General features: G+C 52.4%; 1 protein-coding gene across 1 annotated transcript; it reads right to left on the bottom strand.

Annotated features, from left to right (window-relative positions):
- Nucleotides 1-1,420: 1,420 nt before the first annotated feature.
- Nucleotides 1,421-21,032, bottom strand: GDF6 (growth differentiation factor 6). The gene is made up of 2 exons (XM_023248492.2): nucleotides 19,539-21,032; nucleotides 1,421-4,561 (listed from the first exon to the last, which is right to left on the bottom strand). Exons 1-2 carry the CDS (start codon nucleotides 19,960-19,962, stop codon nucleotides 3,597-3,599), a joined length of 1,389 nt encoding a protein of 462 aa, XP_023104260.1. The 5' UTR covers nucleotides 19,963-21,032; the 3' UTR covers nucleotides 1,421-3,596.
- Between the last annotated feature and the right edge of the window lie 3,021 nt (nucleotides 21,033-24,053).

Raw genomic sequence — 24,053 nt, forward strand, 5'->3', positions numbered from 1 at the left:
GGGGCTGGAAATATTTATGCAGAAAAGGAAAATCTCTGGACTGGGGACACACTACAGGGCAGGGCTGGCAGTCCCAGGGGTAGCTGGGGAGCTTGGGGAATTGGGTGAGGGATACAGAAAGAGTGGTGGAGAGCGCAAAGAATTCTCAACTATTTCAAAACCTACCTCCACCCAGGAAAGAGAAGAGCAAGAGCCTCTTTTTTTTTTTTTTTCTTTCCCAGGTGATTATCTGTCCCCAAAACCCAGAAGTCAAAATTGCTTTATTAAAAAGTTCCATTTGGGTAAATAAAACTTATACAAAATGACCTGGAAACTCAAACCAACATTATTGTTTCAATAGGAAAATGTTTCTCACCTTTACACAGACCACTTACAACCAGTCTATTGAAACATAACCTATCTGTAAATTGACCATTATTGTGAGAACCCACTCACAAAACCACACCCAGGCAGTTCCAAAAAACCGGAGAGACTCTGCAGAAACCCAGCAATGACCTAAACTACGGGGTTTCCCGGGGCAAGCCTAAACTAAGAACTCACTGAACTTTGCAATCTGTACCCACATTTCAGCTTCCCCCACCCTAGCAGTCACACAATTCAGATATTCCAAACCCGCACGCAGTGCTGGTGGCCCCTGTGACAGCTCACCAACCTCCAGAATTGTGACTAATTGCAAATTCCCCACACTGACATTTAGGCACCAACCAGAGAGCAGGTAGATGAGGTTGGGGGAGAATTGTATAGGGGTTGATGCCTCAGGCTCTAGAGTCTGAAAGAACTAGGTTTAAAACCTCAGTGCCACGCCCTGGCTACACGACCACTGACAGGTTGCTTAACCTCTCTGCACCTCAGTTTCCTCGTCTGTAAAATGGGGATAAAAATGATACCTATATCATGGAGTTTCTGAGGGGTTTAAATGAAATAATGCACATACATCATTGTGCCTGACCTACAGCGAGGGCTCAGACTTGCACTTGTGTGTACAGCAAGTACGAGCCTGATTTACAGTAAGTGAACAGAGAACGTCTCATATCTTCTGCTTGCAGTATGCCATACATGAAGACGGTAGTTACTGACATCTTGGTGGGCTTAAATAATTTACAGCCTTTTTCTCAACGTTAAAGAAGCCAAGAAATCATCCCAATTCTTATTTGGGGTCTTGAGATGCTGGAGTGCATTACAGGCTTTATCAACACTTTCTAAGAGTTGACGAGGATTTGGCTTTAATCTGGTAAATGAAAATTTCACCAAGAGTCATGGAAGAGTTATGAAGAAAAAGTGCAATGCTCTAAATGATGCACTTTCAAATAACCAGTGCCTTTCCAGACATTCAGTCCCATACTGGACCAAAATACCACTGACAACAGTTCCGTGAGATAATGATTTTTCTAAATAGATCCATATAAACCAGGCTGAGTGATTAAGGGGGAAAATGAGTTTAATAATACAGTATTAGACTGCGTATCATCCAAGTAAAGTGTACTGTAAAAAATGTTTTGAATATAAAATTGACCTCCGGTAACTTTAGTGTTGTAAATACTTGTATTATAGTGAGGTAGACAGTTTAAAAAAACTCTCCATTAGACAGACTTAAAATTTTGTAATAATATTTAAGAAAATGATAACATTATGAAAGAATGAAATATCTGATTAATGCGTAACTTTGTACAACTCGAATATAAACTTTTAAAATATTAGAAATTATAACATTTGAGTGCATATAAGGTTTGTACATTAAGATGAATTGCATGCTGTCCATTTCCCCTTTGCACTTTCAGCCACCTTAAATAAACAAATATATACAGCCGTAACAGAACAACAGTGCATCCAAAGCAAATGTGCATTTTAAATTATTTCTCCTGGCCAAGTCTTTTTTTTTTTTTTTTTTTTTTTTTACTTAGCATTTTATATTAGCATTTTTTAAAAATCATTCTCACCCTTTCTTGGACAGTTTGTAGTTCTCTGAACCAAACAAGCAACAGGTTTAGATCGAGAGAGAGCAAAACCACTTAGGAAAAAACAAAAACTTTTTTTTTTTTTTTAATGGTTGGTACAAGTTCCCTTGTTTAAACCATTTCATGGTCAAAGCTAGGAAGGAAACTAATGCTGCAAAGGGCCTACATATGGGCAATGTTTGAAAATAATACTGGTGCAGGCTGGGGGAAAGTTCATGTTTCTGACAATCTGGGAATGGTATTGAAATTGTGTTGTGCTCTCTCCTGCTTCCTTTCGGAAGATGAATACCGCCCCTGCCTCCTCCCTCACTGTCCCTTCCCCATCTCCCACTCCAAGCTCAATGTAACACTTAGCTCTTTTCACAGTTTCTCATTACTAAGTTTTAAAAACATTGCCTAACTGGTAATTACAATCTGAAACAATTCTTTTGGGGGAGCCCTGGGCTATTGCTGGTTGGTAATCTTTCAGGAATGTTAGAGAGAGGGGAGAAAACATAGATTTTAAAGAAATCTACGGGCACAGGGACCTGTGTCCCCTTTCATCCTCTCTTCCCTGCTTCTGGCCTGCCCCCTTCTCCCCATCCTTCCTTGGGGCCCGCGCGACCTCCCGTCCTGACTTCATCCTCTGCTCCTTGGCTCATTTCGCCTCCTCTGCACCTCTTACCTTAGTTACATAGCTTCCCGTCCCTACTCACTTTTTGTTTAACTGGAAAATCACCTTCCCCTTAAAAGGGGATGTCTGAATTTTGGCAAATTCTGTTCAAAGAAATCAATTAGAAACAGACACCACAGAAGGGTTTTTCCTGGGTTACCTCCAGCCTGGCTAATACACCTCAGTGTCAGCCCCATCAGAGGCAGGCCTTGTGGTTTCTCATTATCCTTCAGGGGGTTCCATTTGGACTCATTCTTGTCATTCCATCCATACCAGTCCCCCTTTCCCCTACCAGAAAAAGCAACAGAAAGGACCTGAGCCCCCTTGAGTGAGATGCCGGTTGCCAGCTCCCTCTCCTGGGAGAGCCCAGGGCAGCCAGGTATAAAAGCAAGTTCTTCTAAAGCTAGGGCCGTTCCTGGCTTTCCTGTTCCCAGTGCCAATTCCTCTATTTGAACACTCTTCTGCTTGGGAGGTCACAAGGCATAGGCTAGGCCATGGCCAGAAAAAACAAACAAACAAACAAACAAAAAACCCACCTTCTTTACACGGATAGAAAACAATCAAACCAAGATGTGGTCAAAGGTGATTCTTCCTCCCACACTGTTTCTCTTCTTAAGCTACAAAATTTTCAATCCTTGGAGCGGTTGAGAAACAGGTATGCGTCTCCCCGCCCCCCACCTCCTATCAAAACCTGTGAGACACACAAGGAAATCCAAAGCCACAGTAATAAAGGAAAAAAAAAAAAAAAAACTAAAGAAATCCTCCTTGGCTTGTTTTTCCAGGGTGGCCAGGCGAGGTGTGAAAATCCGTATCTCCCTCTGGGCTGGCAGGTGGAAGGTTCTGGGAAGGCTGCGCTCCCTCTTCTCCCACCGGGCTGCATGTCCAGGCTGTTCCCCCACCCTTGCCTCCTCCAAGGCCAGCTCCTCCTCCGCCTCTCTTTAGTCAAGCCTCCCCTGCGGTCAGGGGCCAAGGCAGCAGGAAAGGCGCCGCTACCTGCAGCCGCAGGACTCCACCACCATGTCCTCGTACTGCTTGTAGACCACGTTATTGCCGGCGTCGATGTACAGGATGCTGATGGGAGTCAATTTGGTGGGCACGCAGCAGCTGGGCGGGGTGGAGCCGGGATCCATGGAGTTCATCAACGTCTGGATGATGGCGTGGTTGGTGGGCTCCAGGTGCGAGCGCAGCGGGAAGTCGCACACGCCTTCGCAGTGGTAGGCCTCGTACTCCAAGGGCGCGATAATCCAGTCGTCCCAGCCCAGCTCCTTGAAGTTCACGTGCAGGGGCTTCTTGCTGCAGCGCAGCCTCGACTTCTTGCCATGCCGCTTGCCGTGGCGGCTGGCGAAGGCCGTGCGCCGCCGCCGGCGGCCGGGTGAGGGCAGCCAAGGCCCGGCGTCCGGGGCGCCCGACGGCGGCGGCCACGACCCGTCGGCGCCGGCGCCCGGGCCCGCGACCTCGGCCGAGCCCAGCTGCTCGCGCATCTCGGCGAACAGGTTCTTGCGCTGGGATCTGGTGAACACGACGAGCAGGGCGCGCTCCTGGGGGGGCCGCACCCTCCGGCCGAAGCCCAGACTCCGCAGGTCCGGGGGCGGTGGCTGCTGCTGCGGCCCCGGCGCGCGTGCCTCGGCCTCCCCAGCTCCCGGCTCGCCCCACGCGGCCCGCAGCTCCAAGCACAGCTGCTTCCAGGGCTGCTGGCGCAGGCCCTGCCACACGTCGAAGACTTCCCAGCCGGCCCGGGGCGCCCCCTGCGGGTCCAGGGTCCGCGCGTCCAGCAGCTGGGGCGACAGGCAGGGGAAGAGCTGCACGTGGAGCGGCCCGGCCGGCGGCCCCCAGGGCGTTGCGGGCGCCTGGCGAAAGAGCCGCAGCTCCGCGCCCACCAGCTCTTCTTTGTCTGAGAGTGTGGACACATCAAACAAATACTTCTGTCTCCGGAGAGGAGTGTGCGAGAGATCGTCTGCGAGATAAAAAATAATTACAGTCAGTTTCACTTAAGGGGGAGATCAGTCCGGTGCTCTGCGGCCGCCCCCGGGAGGAAAAGGGCGGGGAGCGGGGCAGGCCGGCTGGGAGACCAGCTCGGCCAGCCCGGGGCCTGACCACCCGGGCTCCCCGCCTGGCCGGTGCGCAGCCAGAGGAGGGGGAGCATCGGGGCAGGCCCCCCTCCTCCTGTCAGCCGGAGGCTCCCAGGGCGGAAGTCGTTGGCTGCCGGAGAGGCGGCGGTGGCGGCGGCCTCCCCGGTTTCCCCTCCAAGGAGCCTGCGTAACCACTAATGTGCCCTTTGTGGTCGTGGACCTGGGCCGCGCTTCCCCTAGACCTCCTTTTGGCTGGCTGGCTCGTTCTCATCATTCACGTCTCGGTTCAAATGTCACCTCCTCCGTGAGGCCATCTTCGACCACCCTGATCTAAAGTAGCCTCCCTTGGTCACTATCACAGGACCTGGCTTATTATCTTCCCAGCACTTAGCATTATCTACAAACACTTGCTTATATTTGTCTCTTTAGTGGTCTTTCCCAGCAACATCCTGCCCCCCTCCACTGACCCATAGGAGCTAGGACCATGTCATGTCCATCTTGCTCACCGCAGCCGGTACAGCTGTGCCAGCTGGAGTACATGCTGGGCAATAAGTGAGAACCGTAGCTATTCGCATTCTGGGTGCCCATTATAATCATCTAGAGCCGTTAATAATTACCAGTGCCAGGGCTTGCTTTAACCAATTGCATGAATATCTGAGGGTAGAGCCTGGGTACTGGGTTTTTGTCAGTTTTGTTTGTTTGTGTGTTTGTTTGTTTGTTTGTTTGTTTGTTTGTTTTTAAGCTCCAAGATGATTTGAAGATGCAGCCCTAGTTTAGACCCACTGGTCTGGGGGGATGTTGCTGCCCATTAGACAGTTTTGCTGAAGCATTTAGGCCCAACACAAAGCTGACAGATTGAAGATCGACTATATGATCTCTTCCTTCCTTCCTTCCTTCCTTCCTTCCTTCCTTCCTTCCTTCCTTCCTTCCTTCCTTCTCCTTCCTTCCTTCCTTCCTTCCCCTTCCTTCCTTCCTTCCTTCCTTCCTTCCTTCCTTCCTTCCTTCCTTCCTTCCTTCCTTCCTTCCTTCCTTTCTCAAATTCACCTACCATTTTAACAACAAACAAAAGAGCAATGAAGCTTTCAGAAGTCTGCAGGGGGCAAAGGAACAAACACACACACCAGGCATCTATCCATTGAGAAGATCTCTCAGTCAAAGAGAAATACACCAGTAAGGAGAATACCTCAAACACACACACACACACACACACACACACACACACACACACACACTCTCTCTCTCTCTCTCTCTCTCTCTCTCTCTCTCTCTCTCTCCTCTCTCCTCTCTCTCTCTCTCTCTCTCTCTCTCTCTCTCTCTCTCTCTCTCTCTCTCTCCCCCCTTCATCCACCCACCCAACTTGAAATCTTCTTGCTTCGCAACTCATCTTGCAGATTAAATTTTTGATTACAAATAAGAAAAAGAAATTTGGGGCACATGATGGCAGGGGGTGGGTGGCGGGAATAACAAGCTTTTAAAATCCAAGATGAATTCTTTGGGACCAAGGCACAACTTGACTTCTTTTTTGATGCATTTGTGCATGAAGCCAACCCCACTTCAATGTGCAAGGCGGAAAGCTAACCAGATTTTCCTGGGCTGCCTTCTCATAAAATATTTACAACCCAGCAAATACAAAAATCCCCAAAGCCCCCAGCTTTCCCCAGAAGCTAGTAAAGTTTGGTTCGATTTCAATAGTAAAAGCGTCACTGGGTCCTGGGTCCGACCCTCCCTGCCTATCCAGATGTAGCCCCAGGGCACTGGGTCTGGAGCCTCAGCCACACCCAGTCCCCACTCTAGGCTGACTGCATGGCTGGCTACCTCACTCTAACGCACAAGTCCTGACCTGAGATGGAGCTGTGGGAAGGGTTAGAGAGGTGAAGAGGGAAAAGCTGCTGGAGGCGGTTGATTTATGGAAGCCAAGACCTTCAAACCGGCCAGGGTCACATTAAAATCAGTGGGAACTCAGCACACTTTCTTCTCCTCCTTTAAAGAAACCTGTGTCTGACAACCCTCAGCCACCACCCAGATCTCTGGACCTATTGCCTTAGGCTTCACTTTCTTGCCTCTCATATTTCTCTCTCCCTAAACTAAGGGTGTGATGAGATGGACAAACAGAAGGCATTTGCTGCACCAGCTAAATATTGTGAGGGCTGATGTATTTTTCATCCTTACTTTATCCACAAGCACAGACCAGTTCTGTAAGGTAGATGTTCTTATTGTTCCCATTTTACAGTTGGGAAAACCAAGGTTTGGGGAAATTAAGTTAATTACCAAAGTCCGAAAGCTAGTAAGTGGTGAAGTTGAGATCCAGACTTAGGTCTGTTTAATTCCAGAGTTGGAGCATTTAGCCCCTAAGCCCCGTTGCCTCTCCATTGTAGTCCAGGTACTAGAGTTTAAAAGCAACCAGGAATGGCTGGGGTATAAGGGATGGGGGGATACAGTCCAAACTGTATTTTCAGGGCTTGCTAGGAATAAAACATGAACTTCTTAAGGAAATCATTTTCATCCCTGCTTACATAACTCTTGAGACAATTTGTCACTGGCTGGAGAGCATAGAAAGGTGCAAAGGGTAATGACTTATTTATATCTCTCTCGTGAAACATGGAGAAAGCAGCCTATTTTGTTTCTACTCTTTTTTTTTTTTTTTGTAAGTGTGGGCTAATAATGGTTAGTCTGCACAGCTGAATTACTTTTCTCTACTTCTCAAGAGGTGTCAGAACAGAGGAAAGCATCTGTAGAGAGAGGGTTCTACTGATTGTGCAGCCTTGGGATTTCTGATGGTCTTTCTAGCAAGATCAGCCAGCTCTTAATCTTTCCAGGGCTCAGGGAAAGAGTGCAAATGGGGGCTTCAGTCTAACCTGCTCCTTTCTCTTTCCATCGCAGCTCCAGCAGCCTCACCTGCACCAATGTGGACTCCCTTGCTCACAGGTGCAAGCTTCCAGGCATATATCTGGGGCAGATACACTCTTAGGAGGACAAACCCAATGAAGAAGTTGTCCAGGCCCTTGAAGGGGACTCTGGGCTAGTTGGGCAAGAGCTCTATGGTTCAATGACCACAGTAGAATAGTAGCTCTCAAGGCCACTAAACCTGTAGAGGCCCCTTAAGTCTGCACCATCAGCACCACACAGCGTCAAGCTTGTTAGAAATGCAAATTCTCTCAAGCTCCAGAGGTTTCTTATAGAGCCTAGAAAATGCATCTTTCTGAAGCTCCCAGGCAATGCTGATTCTGCTGCTGGTCTGGGATTTCACTGTAAGAGCCATTAATCTACATGAGCATGTCCCCTTGGCTCCTTAGATTCCTCGCCATGTGGGGTGGGGCACCACTGGAGGTGAGGCAAAACAGGTGCTCCAAAGCACAGGACCCAGGGCAGACTCTAAGGTCGTACTCACTAGAACCAAGTCACTATTCTTCCCAGCTCCTTTTTGCCCCCCACAGCCACCCCCACATTTTTGGTACTCTTTCAGCCACATGTACTCTCACTGGGTCTCCAGAACCTCTAACCCCTGAACAGAGGGTCCGAGAAGGTGGCTTCTCTGTGCAGCTCTCCTACAGACCACATTCCCCACCTGTCTGGACCTGCTCTGGGGCCATGCATCACAGAAATCGCCCAAAGGAGGCATCCAACCTGGGGAGTGCACACACCACCATCCCCTGTGACCCTGAAGACACTTTGCTGACCTGGCATCAGAAAGCCTGGCCTTGCCGTCATGGCCACCTCTGGGTAGGAAGCCAGCCCTTCACACTCCCTTCCCACAAGCCTCCTCTCCCTCTCCCACAAGTCCTGTATAAATGAGGGCTGATATCACCAATTGACCCTCTCTCCCATCCTCCTCACTAGAAACATGAACCTTCCCTTCTGTTTGTGGTACTTTCTTACATCCTGGGAGGGAATCCTAAGGTTTCCACCTTTAAATTGAAATCAATCAGTAATCATGGGAGCTTTTTATTTTGTTTTAATTTGCACCGACCTGGTTTGTTACAGCTTGGCTCAGACTCCAGTTTACTCGGTGTTTGTTGAGTATTAGACGTACAGACCTTTCGAGTTACAGTTGCTGGATTTGTGCCTATCAACTTTCCCAGGTGGGTGGATGGAGGAAGGAGGGGGAGGAGAGAAGGAGAAGGGACAAACATCTGTATACTTGAAGAGAAGTCTTCATCAATAGGTCAGCCGTTTTTGAGTTAAGAGCAAGTTGGTAAAAGGCTGAGGACACCTCAAACATGTACATCTAGTGTGGAATTTGACAAACAATTTAAAAAGGAAACAGATGAAGGCACAAGAAAAAAACGAATCACTTGCAAGGTAGGGACTGTAATGCCCATTTTAAATTAGAAAACTGGCCTAGGACGGTAAAGTCATCAATGCGGGGTTGCAGTCTCAGTACGTGGCGGGAGAAAGCTAAGAAACAAACACCAGACGGGAAAGGAAAGGTTGCCCACAGCACCAAAGACCCGACACCCAAGAACCTGAGCCCCAGGAGGGTGGCCTCGTGGAGGGACTCCAGGCGGCAGGAAATGCGCCCCGAGGGTCCCCCAGGGCTACTCACGCTGGGGCCAGCTCCGCTGGGCCACCCAGTGGAGAGTTTCTGAAAACCGGCAGTTTCATTTGGTTTGGGGCGGAAAGCTCACACACTGCATTTTTTCCAAGACATTCCTGAGATAGGTACACAGCTTGAGGTCCCGCTTGAGAGTCCTTGCCGGGATTTTTTGTCTCTCGCCCCTCACCCTTCCAGGGTGCCCCCGCGGCTCCAGCTCTCTAGGCTCCTCAGTGCGTGCCGGGCTCTCGTCCTTTGCACTTGAGGTGACCCTAGAGGGCCCCACTCGCCTCCACCCGACACCCCGCCACGCGTCCCGCCCCACGTCCTCCAATGGCACAGATCCTGCGACTAGGCAGGGGCTCAGAAAGCCGAGATGATAGTGGACTTTCCCACCCCCACTTCCCTAGGTGGGGTGGGGGGGAGTAAGAAGGGGCGGGATGGTCACCCATCTTTACAACTAAAACTCCAGACGTCTTTGCAGCTAACCTTTTCCCCCAACCCCCTCTTTCTTTGGCCAACAGCCGCACTGAACGTGTATGGGGCGCGCCTTTGTGGCAGGCCAGTGCTTGGGCTTTGATGGCCTCTGTCCCTGAATCCTCACCGCTGGCGGTGAGACCCGTTCTACTTTACATTCATTTATGGATGCAGAAACTGGGATTCTATGAGTTATCTTCACTTGCCCAATGCCTTGCCACTAGTAAAGGACAGGATCTGAAGGTCTTAATTCTATCTGGGGGCCCTCAGACCTGTGGCCACGCCTCTTCCAAGGCACTCGTTGGGCGGTGGAGCAAAGAGGGAGGAAAGACACGCGATGCAGATTCATCACCAATGCCATCAATTCAAGGCGAACTGGGTTCCCCGAGGATTTTTTTTTTTTCCTTTACTAGAAGGAGGATCTCCAAGCAGGAATTTCACGGTTACATTGGAAGTCACTTGCTCCCTAGTTACTCAGCTTCAGCACTGCCTGAGGTGCCAAAGTCGACAGGTTAGAAACACAGTCAGATGAACAGGGTGAGTAAAAATGAGCCAACAGCCCTCTCTCCTGGGGCGTGAAGGCCTCTGAGTAATTTGTGCTCCAACGATTACCCTCTCCTGGGACACAGTAATATCTTGAGCATCCTCCTGTATTCTTGTCCTGAGTCCTGCCTCTGTTGAGATTTGTTGCAAACTGCTGATCTCACGAAGCCTCCTCACTGAGGTGCAGATTCAAGAGGCCATCCACGCAATTCACCCTCCATAGGGTGCACTTGCTTGACCATCCAGAATAGAAATCATAATAGCAAACACTATCTATTGTGCATGATCTAAATCCTTATAACAACTCATTTAAGCCTCAAAAGTAACTATGAAAAAGAAAAGAAACATGAAAATGCTCATGTTATGGACCAGAAAGCTTCACATGCAGATTGCTGAGTGGTAACTTGCCCAAGATACCAAGAAGTAAACATGGCCATATGGCTCCGAAATCTGTGCCACCACCCTGGACATCCTAGCCCTTGATCTCTGTGTCTGGTAGAAACTCTGAGAAGGCTCCTGTTCTTTCATGCAGCCCATGCCTGGGGGAAGAGCATCGGTCTCTAGTCTCTAAGAGTAAATCACTTCCTAAACAGCAGAACTGAAAGGATGTTAACAGTTGGACTTTTGAAAGAGAACTTACAGGGAAACAATTCTCTCATCTACAAAATGAGGATAACATCAACTCACAGAGTCACTGCGGGAGGGGTGGCAAATGAGAAGAGTAGGAAAGACATTTATCTGAAGACGTGTGTGAATGTTAGTTACTACTGACAATGTGGAATTAGCACAAAAGTCTAGAGTCTAAGAGACATAGATTTGAATCCTGACCTGTAACTTAGTGGCTGGATGACCTTGGATACTCTAGGTCGTATAATCTCTCCCAGCCTCCTCTTGTAAAATGGGAGAACCACCCCCCACCTTGCAGAGTCATTGTAAAAGTCAGAGTCAAGGCAGCCAGGGCCAGCTGTACATGACACACAGAAGCATCCAATGAACACAGCCAAGATTACTCTAACCACCCAAATCAGGTAGGCAAAAGATGCACCTGCACTCCTCTTGGCCTTCTTTGAGGAGATGCAGTCCCATTGTTTCCACAGGATTTCCAGAAGTGAGTGGAGGAGAGGTGCTGGGAGGAGGAGAGAAGCAAGGGCTTCCAGCTTCTATTCATCTGAGGTCCAGTGAGGGGCAAGGCCTATTGGGGTTGTGGCTTCACCCCCATCACACAGACCCTTTTCAGTGCTCCTGTCATTATGTCCCTCCACTACCAAGGTCTCTCTCACAACCTTCAGGTGGGCAACCAACCTCCAGCCAGAATCTCATCAAAGATAGGTCCCTCCTAGCAGGTTCCCTCCTCTGTGGGTTCAGGGCCAGTGCTGGCCCATATGCCAACGCTGGCATTTGGTTCCTAGCTGGGCAGACTCAGCCCAGACAGGCCTGGGGGTTAGTAGCCTTCCCCGCCCCTCGCTTCCCACTTTGGAACCCTTTTGTGGGGCATGATCTGTCCACAGAGGTAATCAGGGTGGGGATGAGGGTGATCTTCACAGGGCAAAGAGCCAGGCACATTTGGTGGGGAAGATGGGGTGTAGCAATGAATGAGGCCCAGCCACTGAGTCACCTGAGAAGGCCCTATAGGTTGGTGTGTGTGTGTGTGTGTGTGTGATCACCACACAGTCAACCATCTAGCTTCTCTCTAGATCTCTTGGTTTCCCCAGTGTTTTCTCCAATAGCTGGCCCAGAATTTGTCAGCTTGTTTTCCTCCTTTCAAAGACCAGAGAGGCCTCAGGCGGGTCCTCCACGGAATCTTCGGAGGCTTTTCCAGCCTCTCTCCCAAGCCTGGCCGACTGGCACCCTCCTCCCTGCAAAGAGTCTGGGCCTTGTAAACCCCATACGATTCAGCAGGTCTGGTGGCCAGCGGGGATCCCACAGAGAAATCCCAGTGTTCGAGCACCACGCTTGGGTCCAACGTGAGGAGGGGAGGGAAGGCGAACCCTGAATGCCACCCGACTGAACTTTGAACTTCCAGCACACCCGGAGCCTCAGTACAGCCTTCAGTGGCAGTAAGGCCAGGTTCTGGCAGGAGAAGGCGGCCAGCCCTCCCCCGGAGCACTGGGCACTGCGCACCCCCAGCAGGACTCGGAAGGCAAAGAAGCTTCAAGGAGACTCCTTTCGTTTCTCTAAGATGAAATGGATTCATTTGTAAAGTGGTGTCCAAGGACTTAGTGCAAACGCTCTTGGCTACGAGTTCTTGAGAGGGGTTCAAGAGCCAGAGATTCAAAGCGGAGATCAAGAACACTTCACAGGCGTCTCTTTTCACTGCAGTCTCACCCTGGTCTCCCAAAATCTTAATTTGACATCACTGCAGATGAAATCCAGACGGAAACTTGGTACCATTCCCTCATGCTGTAGCTTTTGTCCCCAACTTTCCGCGGAGTCCTGCCGTCCTCCGCAGGTCACTGCCCTTCCCTTGGAGTTGCGCACGCAGGGCCCGGACCGGGTTGATCTGCCAGGGGCCGCCTTCGCTGCCCTGTTGACCAGCAGGGTCTCTGGGAGCCCACTGGAGTGACCCAGGATTGGCCAGGAGGATGAATTGCCGACGTGAACCAGCTTTCCCGGTTGGAACATGATCGGGCCTTTTGACTAGAGAGTTTTGAGATCAAAAGTAGAAGAAAAGGTTCCATTTTATTTGGTTTCTCCTCCCTGACCAGTTCTCAGGTTGCAGGTGTGGAGAGGGGTTCCAACCGGCGTGTTGTGTGGACAGTATAGGACCTTCGGCGTCCAGGGGTCCTGCGTAGGAGAAACCTCAATGGTGTGTCTTCTTTAAAGGGTTGGGATCGTGGAAACTCTGCTCCAATGAGTTCACCTTGAGCTGACTTCCAAAATAACGTCGCACCAAAATGAGATTCGCTGTGGCACCTATGGACCATAGGCCAACATCATTCAATTTCCCTCCCCACGGGCTTAGGAGCAACAGTTCTGGGAAGTGGGATGAGGGCTGGACCATCTTGCAAAGCCAGATTGGCAAAGAGGGCGCAAGGATTCTCTTTGGTTCTCACGTTATTTAGGGAGAGTACGGGGTAGGGGGCCGTATAAACCACCCGGGATCCCAAAACCAACCCTCCGCGCAGCTCCTGCCCCCACTTTCTGCTCGGCTCACTCAGCTCCACCGGCGTCCGCCTGGGCCGCAAGCCCGCCCCTCTCCTCTCCAGCACGCCCACTACCCGGTCCCTAAGCCGAGCTCCGCCCCCAGACACCCCGGCCACTGGCTGCGCCGCGCGCGCTTCTCCGGGAACGCTGGCCAGCGCGGCCCGCCGCCCGCCGCCAGTCCCTCCTAGCTCCCGCAGCTTCTCACCCCACGCCGACCCAACCCTCTGCCCCCAGCAGCGCTAGTGGACGGTCCTGGAAGGCAGGGGACAGCAACCCTGGAACTCGTTAGGCCTACGAGGCCCGATTTCATTCCTGTAAACAGAGGGCACCACTTAGCTGCCATTGAGCTTAAAGCCAGGGCTTTGAAGGGAGACGGGGGTAGGGTGGGGTGCTTGAGGCCCCCAGCCACGAAGCGACGCGGAGATCCACAGTCCCGCTTGCCATACGTCGCGGCCTCCGCTGGGATACTGTCCCCGGATCTAGAGAGCATCCTTCGACCAGGGTTATTCTGTACCCGAGGACTTATTGAATTAGTGCCCTTCCCTTCCCTTAAAAGCCCCCCAGGGATTATTGTTGATTTGCTCTGCGTCGTTTAAAGCACGCAGCAGTCCCGGCAGAAAGCAAACGTTTTCGTTCTGCCCTCTCTCTTTCGTACTTTTTCCCGCCCCTCCGTCCCGTTCTCTTCTCCTTCTCCCTACACCGCCCCAGAAAGACGACACCAATTGCTAGGAGGTGTGCCGCCAGAACCCAGAGAACTGAGACTGGGAGAAAAAACCGGTTGCGTTAGGACCTCCATCTATGCAACGCCCGCGTTCCCCGCGGGTCCAGGCGACGCGCAAACGCTCGGGTCGCAAGGGGGGAGGTTTCGTGTCTTCTTTCAGCTTGCGGAAGGGATTCTCAAGGCCTGTCGTGGGCTGTGGCTTAGGTAACTTGTTTTTTGGTTTTTGTCTTGTTTTTTTGTTTGTTTGGTTGGTTGGTTTTCTTTTAGTGTGGAGGAAAGGCACGGATGTTTGGGCACGTTTTTCGATCCCCTCCCCCACCAGCAACTCTATCGCGCAAACTCGCAGAGCCCAAGAGCCTCCCGCGCCGGGGGAAAACGTTCAGTGTCCCTGTCAAATTAGCCTCCCCTGCAGAGGAAGCTCGCCCAGAATTCTGGCCACACTCGCACTCTCGCTGCAGAAGACACTAGGTGTTCTTAGCTTACTTGCTAAGGCGGCCCTGGTAAGAGTCTTCAAAGGCCTTAGGGCCTTAGGGAAGGGGGTGACAGCAACTGATATTTAACAGCAAGCCAATGGCTTAGGTGTTTGTGGTTTGTGGCCTTGAAAATGTTTTAATCCTTCCCGCCAGAAGAGAAGAACAAACTTCTGCTTTAAAGCTTCCTTCCCTCACCCTCGGCCTTTTCCCAGGACCTTCCAGTCCACCGGCCTGGTAGAAGATCATGAACCTGGACAGCAAAGCAAACCCCACGCGGACGCTCACTCGGGCGCGCCCTCACGCGCACACTCTGAACGCTCAGCAATCCTTTTCCAAGGCTGTTCCCTCTTTCCGGGGAAATAAAGCCTAGATTGGAACCTTCTGCCGGCTTCCTCACTTGGCCGTCTGGTCTGCATTAGTGTTTTTATAAGGGACTCAAACAAATCGAATACAAGGTCACCAAATAATTAACAGTTGTGAATTCCCTCCGTCCCCATTAAAATACTTCCCTGCTTATATTTCATTTTCCGTTTGCCAACGACAACAGGGTCGGGGCAAAAGCGCTGCTGCGTTGATTACGCCACTCTGCGGCCCAGGTCCACCCAGAAACTCGCTGTTTTGCATAAACATGCTGTACGGGACAAACTTCAATCGCGAGGGAACTCTGCAGCTCTGAGAATGCCCTCCTCGCGGCCCGGCTATCCCCACAATTGTCCTGCCCTGCCCTCTGATAATGGAGACCCACAAGGTAAACCAAGAAGGCAACAGTCAACGGCAGACTTTCCAGCGATTCATTTCTAGGGTGTCAAGTTCCTCAAGGATGTTCCGATCTCATTTTTGGTTTTTGATCTGTCCCCTACCGTCGCCTTTCTGAGAAGGCTATTGTAACAACCACCACCACCACCACCAGGGGAAAAATTTAAAGAGTCTTATTTCCAAATCATCTGGAAACCAAACTTACAGCAGTATTCCTAGACTCATTTTGGTTTCTTCCAAAACCAAGGGGGAGGTTTTTTTCCCCCTTGTTTATGTGGCACTTCTAACTACAAAGCTGAGAGTTCCAGATTTGTTTCTCTCTTTCTCTCATCCTCTATCTCTCAGCCATGTTGAGTTCATAGAAGTTCTAATTGTCTGCCTTTCCCAGGCCCCAGGACTCCAGTACTCGTGGCCTTTGAATGGTTATATCATGTGCTAATTGCAATTTCTCTGTATCCAAACTGACCTATTCTGATCTTACGACTGCGCCAGCAGCACAAACGTGCAGTTTCCATCTCTGTGGATCCAAAGTCGAAGCACAATATGCAAGAATTTGTGAAGATCAGGGATAATGTGGTTTGTGCCTTTACAGAGACTACAAAGCACAGCACAGATTCAGACCCTCAAATCCAAAGATCTGCTCCAACTCCAAACTGGTTCTTAGAAATCATAGAATATTAGACCGGGTGGCAAATCTGTCCCCCCTTTTTTTTGTTCCCGCTGCCTGCCACCATCCTTTAGAAACTTTCTCACCCCTTACCCTATCCATATAGTGTCATCGTTAAGTACACAAGATCTAGAATTGGATGTGTGCCTCACCCCTCACTCTGTGTGACCTTAAGCAACTTGCTTAACCTCTCTGTCTTCCTTAATTCACCTGTAAAACACTGTTTATAGCACTTTCCCCAGGGGTTGTTGTTAGAATTAGATGAAATAATTCAGGTAATAGATTTTAGCACAGTACTTGGTATACAGTAAATGCTCAATACATGTTGGCTATTATTATCACCCCTAGATGCTGGAAGAGCAACCCGAAAGGAGGGACCTTTTTTTAAAAGTCGCAATCAGGTCTCCTCATTAGGTGTGTGTATGGGGTGGGGAGAAGGTGGCAAGGATGAGGTAACAGAGAACGTGCTATCTTTCTAGACCCAAAGCGCTCTTCATTCACTTCCGACCGAATTTATCCCTACTCGCCCACTCTTAATCGCAAGCTTGAGGGGTGACTTTTGAGGTTCCGGGGTTCCCGGGTGAGGAAGGCTTTTTACAAATACTGTAGGTAAGTAAGGAGTTCCTGCCTCCCGGACCGGCTTCAAGACTCCTTGCATTTTCTTTGCTCCTCCCCCTGAGGGACCCTGCAGCTCCAAGCCAAGCCTGCCGCATTCGACGGCGATTTAAACATCCCCGAGGCAAGGCGCCAAGTTAGCGCGGCCGGCCCAGCTCTCGGCTGGCCGCTGCTCTCTCCTACTTGCCCTGCCATCCACGGGTTGGGGGAGGGGATGTAGCAGGGTTTGGCGCGGTTCGGAGTCCCCACGTGAGAGGGGCGGAAGTCCTCGCCAGGAGCCGGGGATGCGCGGCTGGCGGGTCCCTTCCATCACGGGAGACTAGACACCGTTTGATGTGTTATGACATGAACCCTCAATTAGATCGCTGAGTTGAAACACTCCAATCAGGGGCCCGATGCTAAGCAAGCCCCGGAAGGTCCAGCCCGAGGTCACCGCCGGTGACACATCAAATCAAAATCAGTGAGAGGGAAAGTGAGGCTTTCCCTTTATCAAGCTGGCGCTGTAGCCCGCAACGCAACCCCTCCTCTGCGCGCCCCCTCCGGCCTCGAGCTCCGCACGCCTTCGCCCCCGAGCGGCGTGCGACGAGTCGCACAGCCTTCCCAGTCAACTAACTGCCTTTCTTCGCGTTTTCTGGGAACCTGAGAGAGTGGAGGAGACCGCGCCTTCGAAGCTGAGGTCCAAGTGGTCACTCCGCGTCTCCTCCGGCTGGGGACCGCGTTCCAGAGTTGAAGCCGACGTCTGGGTCTTGGTCCCGCTAGCCTGGAGACCTGGCTGGGGAACAGAGGCCCCCAGGCCTGGGCGCGCAGCCAGTCCCTTTCCCTACCTCCGGCGCCCGGGGCGCCCAGTTTGGTGCCCGGGGGAGACTGCAGCGCCAGCAGTGGAGAAGGGAGGCCGCGCCGGCGCGGGAGCTGAACCCTCCAGAGACCTCCCACTCCTGCCTGCACGCCACAGGCTTCGGTAGACACCTCCCAACAGCCTGCAGGGTCCCTTGGTCCCGGGCCAAACTCGGAGGGCGCAGCTTACGAGTTAGGGGTGCCTGCTTGGGGGAGGGGCGGAGATTCTTGCCACTTCCTTTGGGGAAAAGAAAACAGGCGCCCAGCCTCCCGCCAGCCTGGGCCTCCGGGATTTCTTCCCCTGGGGAAAGGCCTCTTAAGCAATTTTCTCTGAGCTTCTGTAGTGTCTCCACCAGGGAAGTGTAGGGTAGTCTTTGACTAGGGTAGCAGAGAAGGCGGACGGTAAACAGGATTTAGAGGGAGGGAGACAACAGAGGCAAGGAGAAGACCGGGTGGGGGGAGGGGGCGAACTGCGCTGCCGGCACGGCACCGAGGTTGGGGATCCAGTTGCAGCGCTAGGAAGAAGCCACGTGTGTCTGCAAAGGTGACTTTAGTAGCCCTAAAATCACCATAAAATAGCCGGCGTTAATTTGCTGCCTGGACCTTTCAGCAGCTCATGAACCTCGCTGACCTCGGCTGCAGCAGCGAATCCAGCGTGGGCAGGAACCCTGGTCTGCAAGGAAGGTGGCTGCAAGGGTGGAGGCTGGGGTCTGAAGCCCGGGAAGAGCCCGGGGCTCGGGGGCCGTTAGCCTCCTCCGAAAAGGTCCGAGGACCTGCGTGTATTCAAGGCAGGCCGAGCGGAGCAGCCCTGTCCGCCTGAACCCTGGCGCTCGCGGGTTCCTGAGCGACCCCACTTTCACTGACCTGGGAGGAGGAGGAGGGGAACCGGCCAAAGCCGCGGAGCTAAGTCTGGGCAGGATGGTGGAATGGATAGCTGCCCCCAAATCTCGCTCTCTTTTACCTCCTCCTCCCTTTCTTCTCCACTCCTTCCCCTTTCCCTTTTCTTTCCCTTTTCTCCCCTCCTTTCCTGCCTCCTTCCACGTTATTGTCTCTTTAGGAGCTGAGTTCCTGGTGCCTGTGGATCCCTCCTCAGTTTCTGGGGGCCATGGGGAGAGCGGGGTTCTCTTGAAGGCACTCACCACGTGGGCCATCTCGGGTGGCAAGGAGCTGGTGCACGAGTTTCCGCAGGCACCCTTTCATGCACCCACGCCCTCGGAGGGAACCGCGAATAGGGCCCCTGGGAGAAGCTCAAAGAGAGGAGCGATGCCTGGCTGGGAAAGGTGGATGAACACATCCATGCACCCTTGTGGATTAAGTACCAACAAACCCCAAACTTAGTTGCCCTGCCCCTGCCCCGCCCTGCCAGTTGCTCGCGGCTGCCTTAGCAGAAACGACTAGGTTGACGCCTCGGAGCCGCAGAGAGCACGCTGCAGGAGCAAAAACGCCCGAGGGCGCCGGGCTCCCTCCAGGCTGTTAATACCCCCACATCCAGCGCTGGGGTGAGCTGAGAACCCTTGCTGCGGCTGGGTCGGGGCAACGCCAGACGCCGCTCGAGGACTCACTCCTCCGACCGCGGGACTTGCTTCTGCCGGCTTTTCCCGGAGCGAACGGGAGCTCGGGGCTTTACCACTGCTCACTCCGGCCCCAGGGCCCTCCCGGTCGGCCACCGCAGCTCAGGCCTTGTACCGCGCACCACGCACAACCCGAGACCCCGTGGCAAGGGTGCCGTCAGTCCCCGCCGCGTCCCCTCTCCAGACCCAGTGATTTGCCTGCCACCTCCCGTCCTCCACGCTTCCTCCACCAGCCACCAGACGAGCGGCCACCACGCTGCTTTCTGCAAAAGACAAGAGAAAGAAAGACGAGAGAGAAGGAAGGAAGGGAAAGAAGGAAGCGAGGAAGGGAGGGTTGAAAACTGGAGTCAAATCTGCAGCTGCATTCATAAACTTATTCGGGCTTGAGAAAAACAATTTAAGAAAAGAAAGGGGGAGGCGTCCAGAGCGGGATGGTAATTCACAAACGCAGCCTCCTGCCAGAGCCGAAGCAGCGCCCTGGCTGCGGAGTTCCAGGGAGAGAGGAGTGGGGCGTCTTCTTTGCCACTTACCTAGTCCCCTGTCTACAAAGCTAGTGATCGTATTAGCCGACTTGGAAGACTGGAAAAAGCTGGCGTTGATGCCCAGCTTCTCGGCGATGGAGTAAGTCCTGTAGATTGACAGCATGTACTCGTGGGGCACCACGCGTGGGCCCCTGCCGGGGGGCTCCTGCGCTTCGGGCTGCTGCGGCGGCCGCCGCCGGGGCTCATCCTGTGGCCGCGGTTGTGGCTCGTGGCGCTGCTGGGGCTCCCCGGCCGTGGCACTGTCTCGTGGCGCCCGCGGTATCTTCCCTTCCTTGCGGCTTCGCATTCCCTTGGCGGAGCCCAGCTCCGCGGACGACGACGAGGATGAGATGGAAGCCTGCTGGAAACCGGGCAAATCCCACAGGAAACTGATGAGGAAGACGGCCGACAGCAGGACTCTAGGGGTATCCATGGCGAGCGAGTGGCAGCGTCTCCCAGAGAGGCGGCGGCGCAGGGCGTGAGGGGCACGGAGCGGCTGGACAGCGGCCGGGGCCCGGCTCCTCGCGCGGACTCAGAGTGCAAGGAGCCGGGTCCCAGCCACACAAACCCCGGCCCTGCCACGCCCCCTCCCGCCCCTCGTCGGGAGGGGAGGGGTGGGGGGAGGAGGGGAGCGGAGGGTGGGAGGAGAGGCCGGTGGTGTGGCCAGGAGGTGTGGGGGAGAGGGGCCGCGGTGTGCCGGTGTGGCTGGGAGACGCAGCGCCCCCGCGGGACGCGCGCGGGGTTGCCGGGCGGCGTGCGCAGAGCGGGCCGGGAGCGCTGGGCCAGGGAAGGCGGGCGCGGTCGCCCGGCGGCGAGGAGGCCAGGAGCATCCGCAGCGCCAGAGTCCCCCTAGCACCGTCGGAAGCTCGCCCCCGCCCCCTCACCTCCCCCGCAGCGCAGCGCGGGCGCTAAGTCCTCTCCCGCTGCCTCCACTGTTCGGGGAGCAAGCGGCCCCGGAGGAGGGAAGCGGCGGCGGCGCCCCCCAGAGACTGCTCCCGGCAGGCGCGTCTGCAGCGGACTCCGCTCTGGCTCTGGCTGGTGATACCTTCCTTCTTCGGCCCCGACCTCCAGGGCGGCCGTTCGTTGCCTTCAGGGGCCCGCCCGGGGCCAGCGAAGCCTCACCGGGCTCCAGGCGCAGGGCCCAACCCCGAACAGCCCCATTCTCTCGGTGGGGTACCGCTCTCCACAAAGACAGGGCGTCTGTTCCCGACCCTCGAGGTCAAGCAAAGGCCACGAGTCTTTAGAGTCCGGATGGATGCTGAAAGCTGCCGCGCTCTACTGCAGGCCCCAGCCTCTCTTCTCGAAGTCCCCAGACTCTTCTGGCGCTGGCTTTAGCCGCTTCTTTTCTCCTCCGTCTCTTCCCGGGGTCCTCTTTCCTCGCGCGGCCTGGTCCCCCGCTCCACTGCATCCCCATTTTCCCACTGGTCTTTCCCTCCCGCCTTCAATACTTTCTCCTTCCCTAAGTTCCTTCTGCATTCCAATCCTTCTTTCCCCAGCCTGCTTTTCTTCTCACACTGCCCTCCCATCTCTGCCTTCCCACCCTCTCCCTCCGCGGCCTCCCCCTCCTCTTTCAGCGGACCCCTCCCTTTGCAGCTCTTCCCCAATCTGTTTCTCTTCAGCCCAGCCTCGCCCCATCACGAGTTTCCTTTATCTGTCCCCAGATTCCCCGTGCGTGTCTTCCCCGCCCACTGCCTCGCTCATTCCTGGGCCTGAACGCTGGAAGTCAAGGCGGAGGACTGCTTCTCTCCCACAGTGCTCTGTGCCCTGGAATGCTACGGTCCTAGAATCTCCTTGTGCATTTTTGGGGTGTTCAGCCACCAACCCTAACATGCTCTCCTTTAGTCATCCCAACAGCTCTGTGCAGTTGGCCTCACCATTTTCACTTTCACAGATTTAAAAAAAATGAGACAGGGGATAAATGACTTTTCCAAGGACACTCAGACAAGAGGACATGCAGCCAGGGAGAGAACCGAGGGCACAGACCCCAAATCCAGTGTTCCCATTCCAACATAGAAGAATGCATCGCGGACCCTAAACCTCTATCGCAGTTTTGCCTTTTTCTTCTTTATGGTTTTATTTGATCTCAGATGATTTCCTCCCACACTTGTTTTGTATGTGTGTGTCGCCAGCCTTCTACTCCCCTTCCTCTCGCTTTTGCTTCTCCCTGCCTTTTTCTGTCCCTGCAGCGGTCCACTGGTTTGACTGCAGGGGAAGTTGCTCTTCCCCTCTCCCTTCATGCCTTAACTTCCTCAAGGTTTGGGCTCTGCTTTGGCTTCTTTGGCACTGGCCTCCCCCAGATAATAGCAAACACCTAAGAGAACTTGTGAACTGGCAGGATTGTAAGCCCTTTACACATATTATTTTACTTAATCTTCAAAATAGTCTTATAAGTGCTGTTATTATCCCTATTTTACAGGTAGGGAAACTGAGACCTCAGGTCGCACTGCTCCAGGGTCTGTGCTGGCTGTTCTCCTCCTCATCTCCCCCACAGATGCCCCTGTGGCCCTATAGCAATCCCATGTACATCCCCTAGTTTTGACTTTGTGATTGGCAGGTTCTGACCTTTAGACTCAAGGGATGCTTTACCATGACCTTCTTTCCTGTCTGTGCATTAAAATTGTTTACTATTTACTAAATTAGCAACATAAAAGGGAGTGGCACTGAATGGGGAAAAGTTGTTTCTCAGATTTTTAGCTGCTCCAACAAATCACCAAATTAAAATGTTTTTACCTTTATGAGTTCCCTTCTATTCCTTCTTTACTTTTTTGTGCACACCATTTCCACATTACTGCAATCCAGGGATAGATGCCGTGCTGTATCCCGCCCTTGTCACTTAACATTATGCCCAAAGCACATCTGCTGGTCCTTCTTTTCATTCTTTTGTTTGCTTTTTGTATCAAGGCCAAGCCCATTTCCCCCCACATCTCTCCCCTGTGCCCTCCTGCCCCTCTCTGCAGGTCTTCACCCCCTTTCTCCAGGCCTGCACATGCCACCTCTGCAAAACCACAGACTCAAAACTCACTTCTCACCTGCAGAAGCAGCATTTCCCCCCTTCTGCCTACCTGTCACCCCTGGGATGCACGCCGTCTCTCCTGGCCTGGCCCCGCTTCTGGCTCTGTACATCCGTCTCCTGAGTGTCATCCAGAAGAGGCTTCCTCCTTGTGGTCTCTCTCCATCCTTTCCCTCGGGGAAATGAACACTTGTGGTTTGCGTTATCAGTGTTTTAATTTCTATCAGTATGGAGTCTGGTTAATGATGATTCATGGTTTCAGACCCTCCATCCAATAAGAATGTTTCCTGCCTGTAACTGCAACCCAGCGTGTTCTCCATTTTGCTCACAGCAATCATTATCAGCTACAAGTTATCGGTAAACAGGAAACAAAGTAATGAGCCTATTTGCTGTGGCTTGGGATCTCTCAGCACACTAGATAGAGTCATGTGTTAGTGTAAATGACACTGAGACAGGGACCACAAAGGATGTGGTCTGTCTTCCCAGCTCTAAGATCCCCCCCCCCCCCCCCGGCAGGGGGGCGGTGGGGAGGGGAATACTACTCTCCTACATAACTACCCACTTCTGGTCTATGCAAGGAAAGTGTAGGCTGCCCTTTGCCTGATGGGCTGAAGCTCTGACTTACAGGTGAGCAAATAAACTCGGGGGCTGGGCCCAAGGTCGAACGCTGGTCAGTAGTCTAGTCAGGCCTGGGAGGCAAGTCATTGTGACTCCTAATCCAAGGCTTCCCATATATTAAAAAACATCTCATATTTCAAATATCGTGGCAATGATCCCCAGTCATGTATAAAGTCCTATCTCTTCCTCCCTCATGGATACCTTTCAAATAGGAATTCACCCCAATGTTAGTAAGGCCATGCCAAGGCCTTTGCTGTGCGTGTGTGTGTGTGTGTGTGTGTGTGTGGTAAAAATATACAGAGAAAAAACTACAAGTGAACATATGCTTTTAGATCTTCTCACAACATTTTGAGAATTTGAAATAGTAGATAGGAGTTAAGTTTCAGTCCAGTCTTCAATTCTCTCATATTTCCTCAGTGGTTTCATCTATGAAGAACATAAAAAAGGGGTAAGAGTTTCTTGAGCTGAACTGAGGTCTGGCATAGGCACCTTTAGCAGTTTCCTGGGGCATTCTTTTCCACAGTTAGATTTTTCCCCCCACGTAGAAGGGAATAGGGACAACGTGCAGTATGGTATGTCCTGCCCCCCTGTGGACAGCGAGGGAGTTATCTTTGGAGCACCCAAACCATGCTGACACAGAATGTTTAGAGGAGCTTGCCAAGATCAGCGAGGGATAGGGACATCTATGAACATGATTTTAAGAAATTAGAGAGTCATTTGACTCTCGAATGTGTGTAGCATTTGACAACAAAGTCTCCATAGGTGAGAGATGTGCCTGCCCAGAAATATTGGACCAAAAACAAATAGAAATGGCCTGTTACTATCTGAAATCTGAGCTGCCATTGTCTCTAAATTATTATTTCATATTTACCCAAGGAGAAAGATGCTCTTAAATA

Source organism: Felis catus, chromosome F2 (genome assembly GCF_018350175.1).
Source record: "Felis catus isolate Fca126 chromosome F2, F.catus_Fca126_mat1.0, whole genome shotgun sequence".
Lineage (NCBI taxonomy): Eukaryota > Metazoa > Chordata > Mammalia > Carnivora > Felidae > Felis > Felis catus.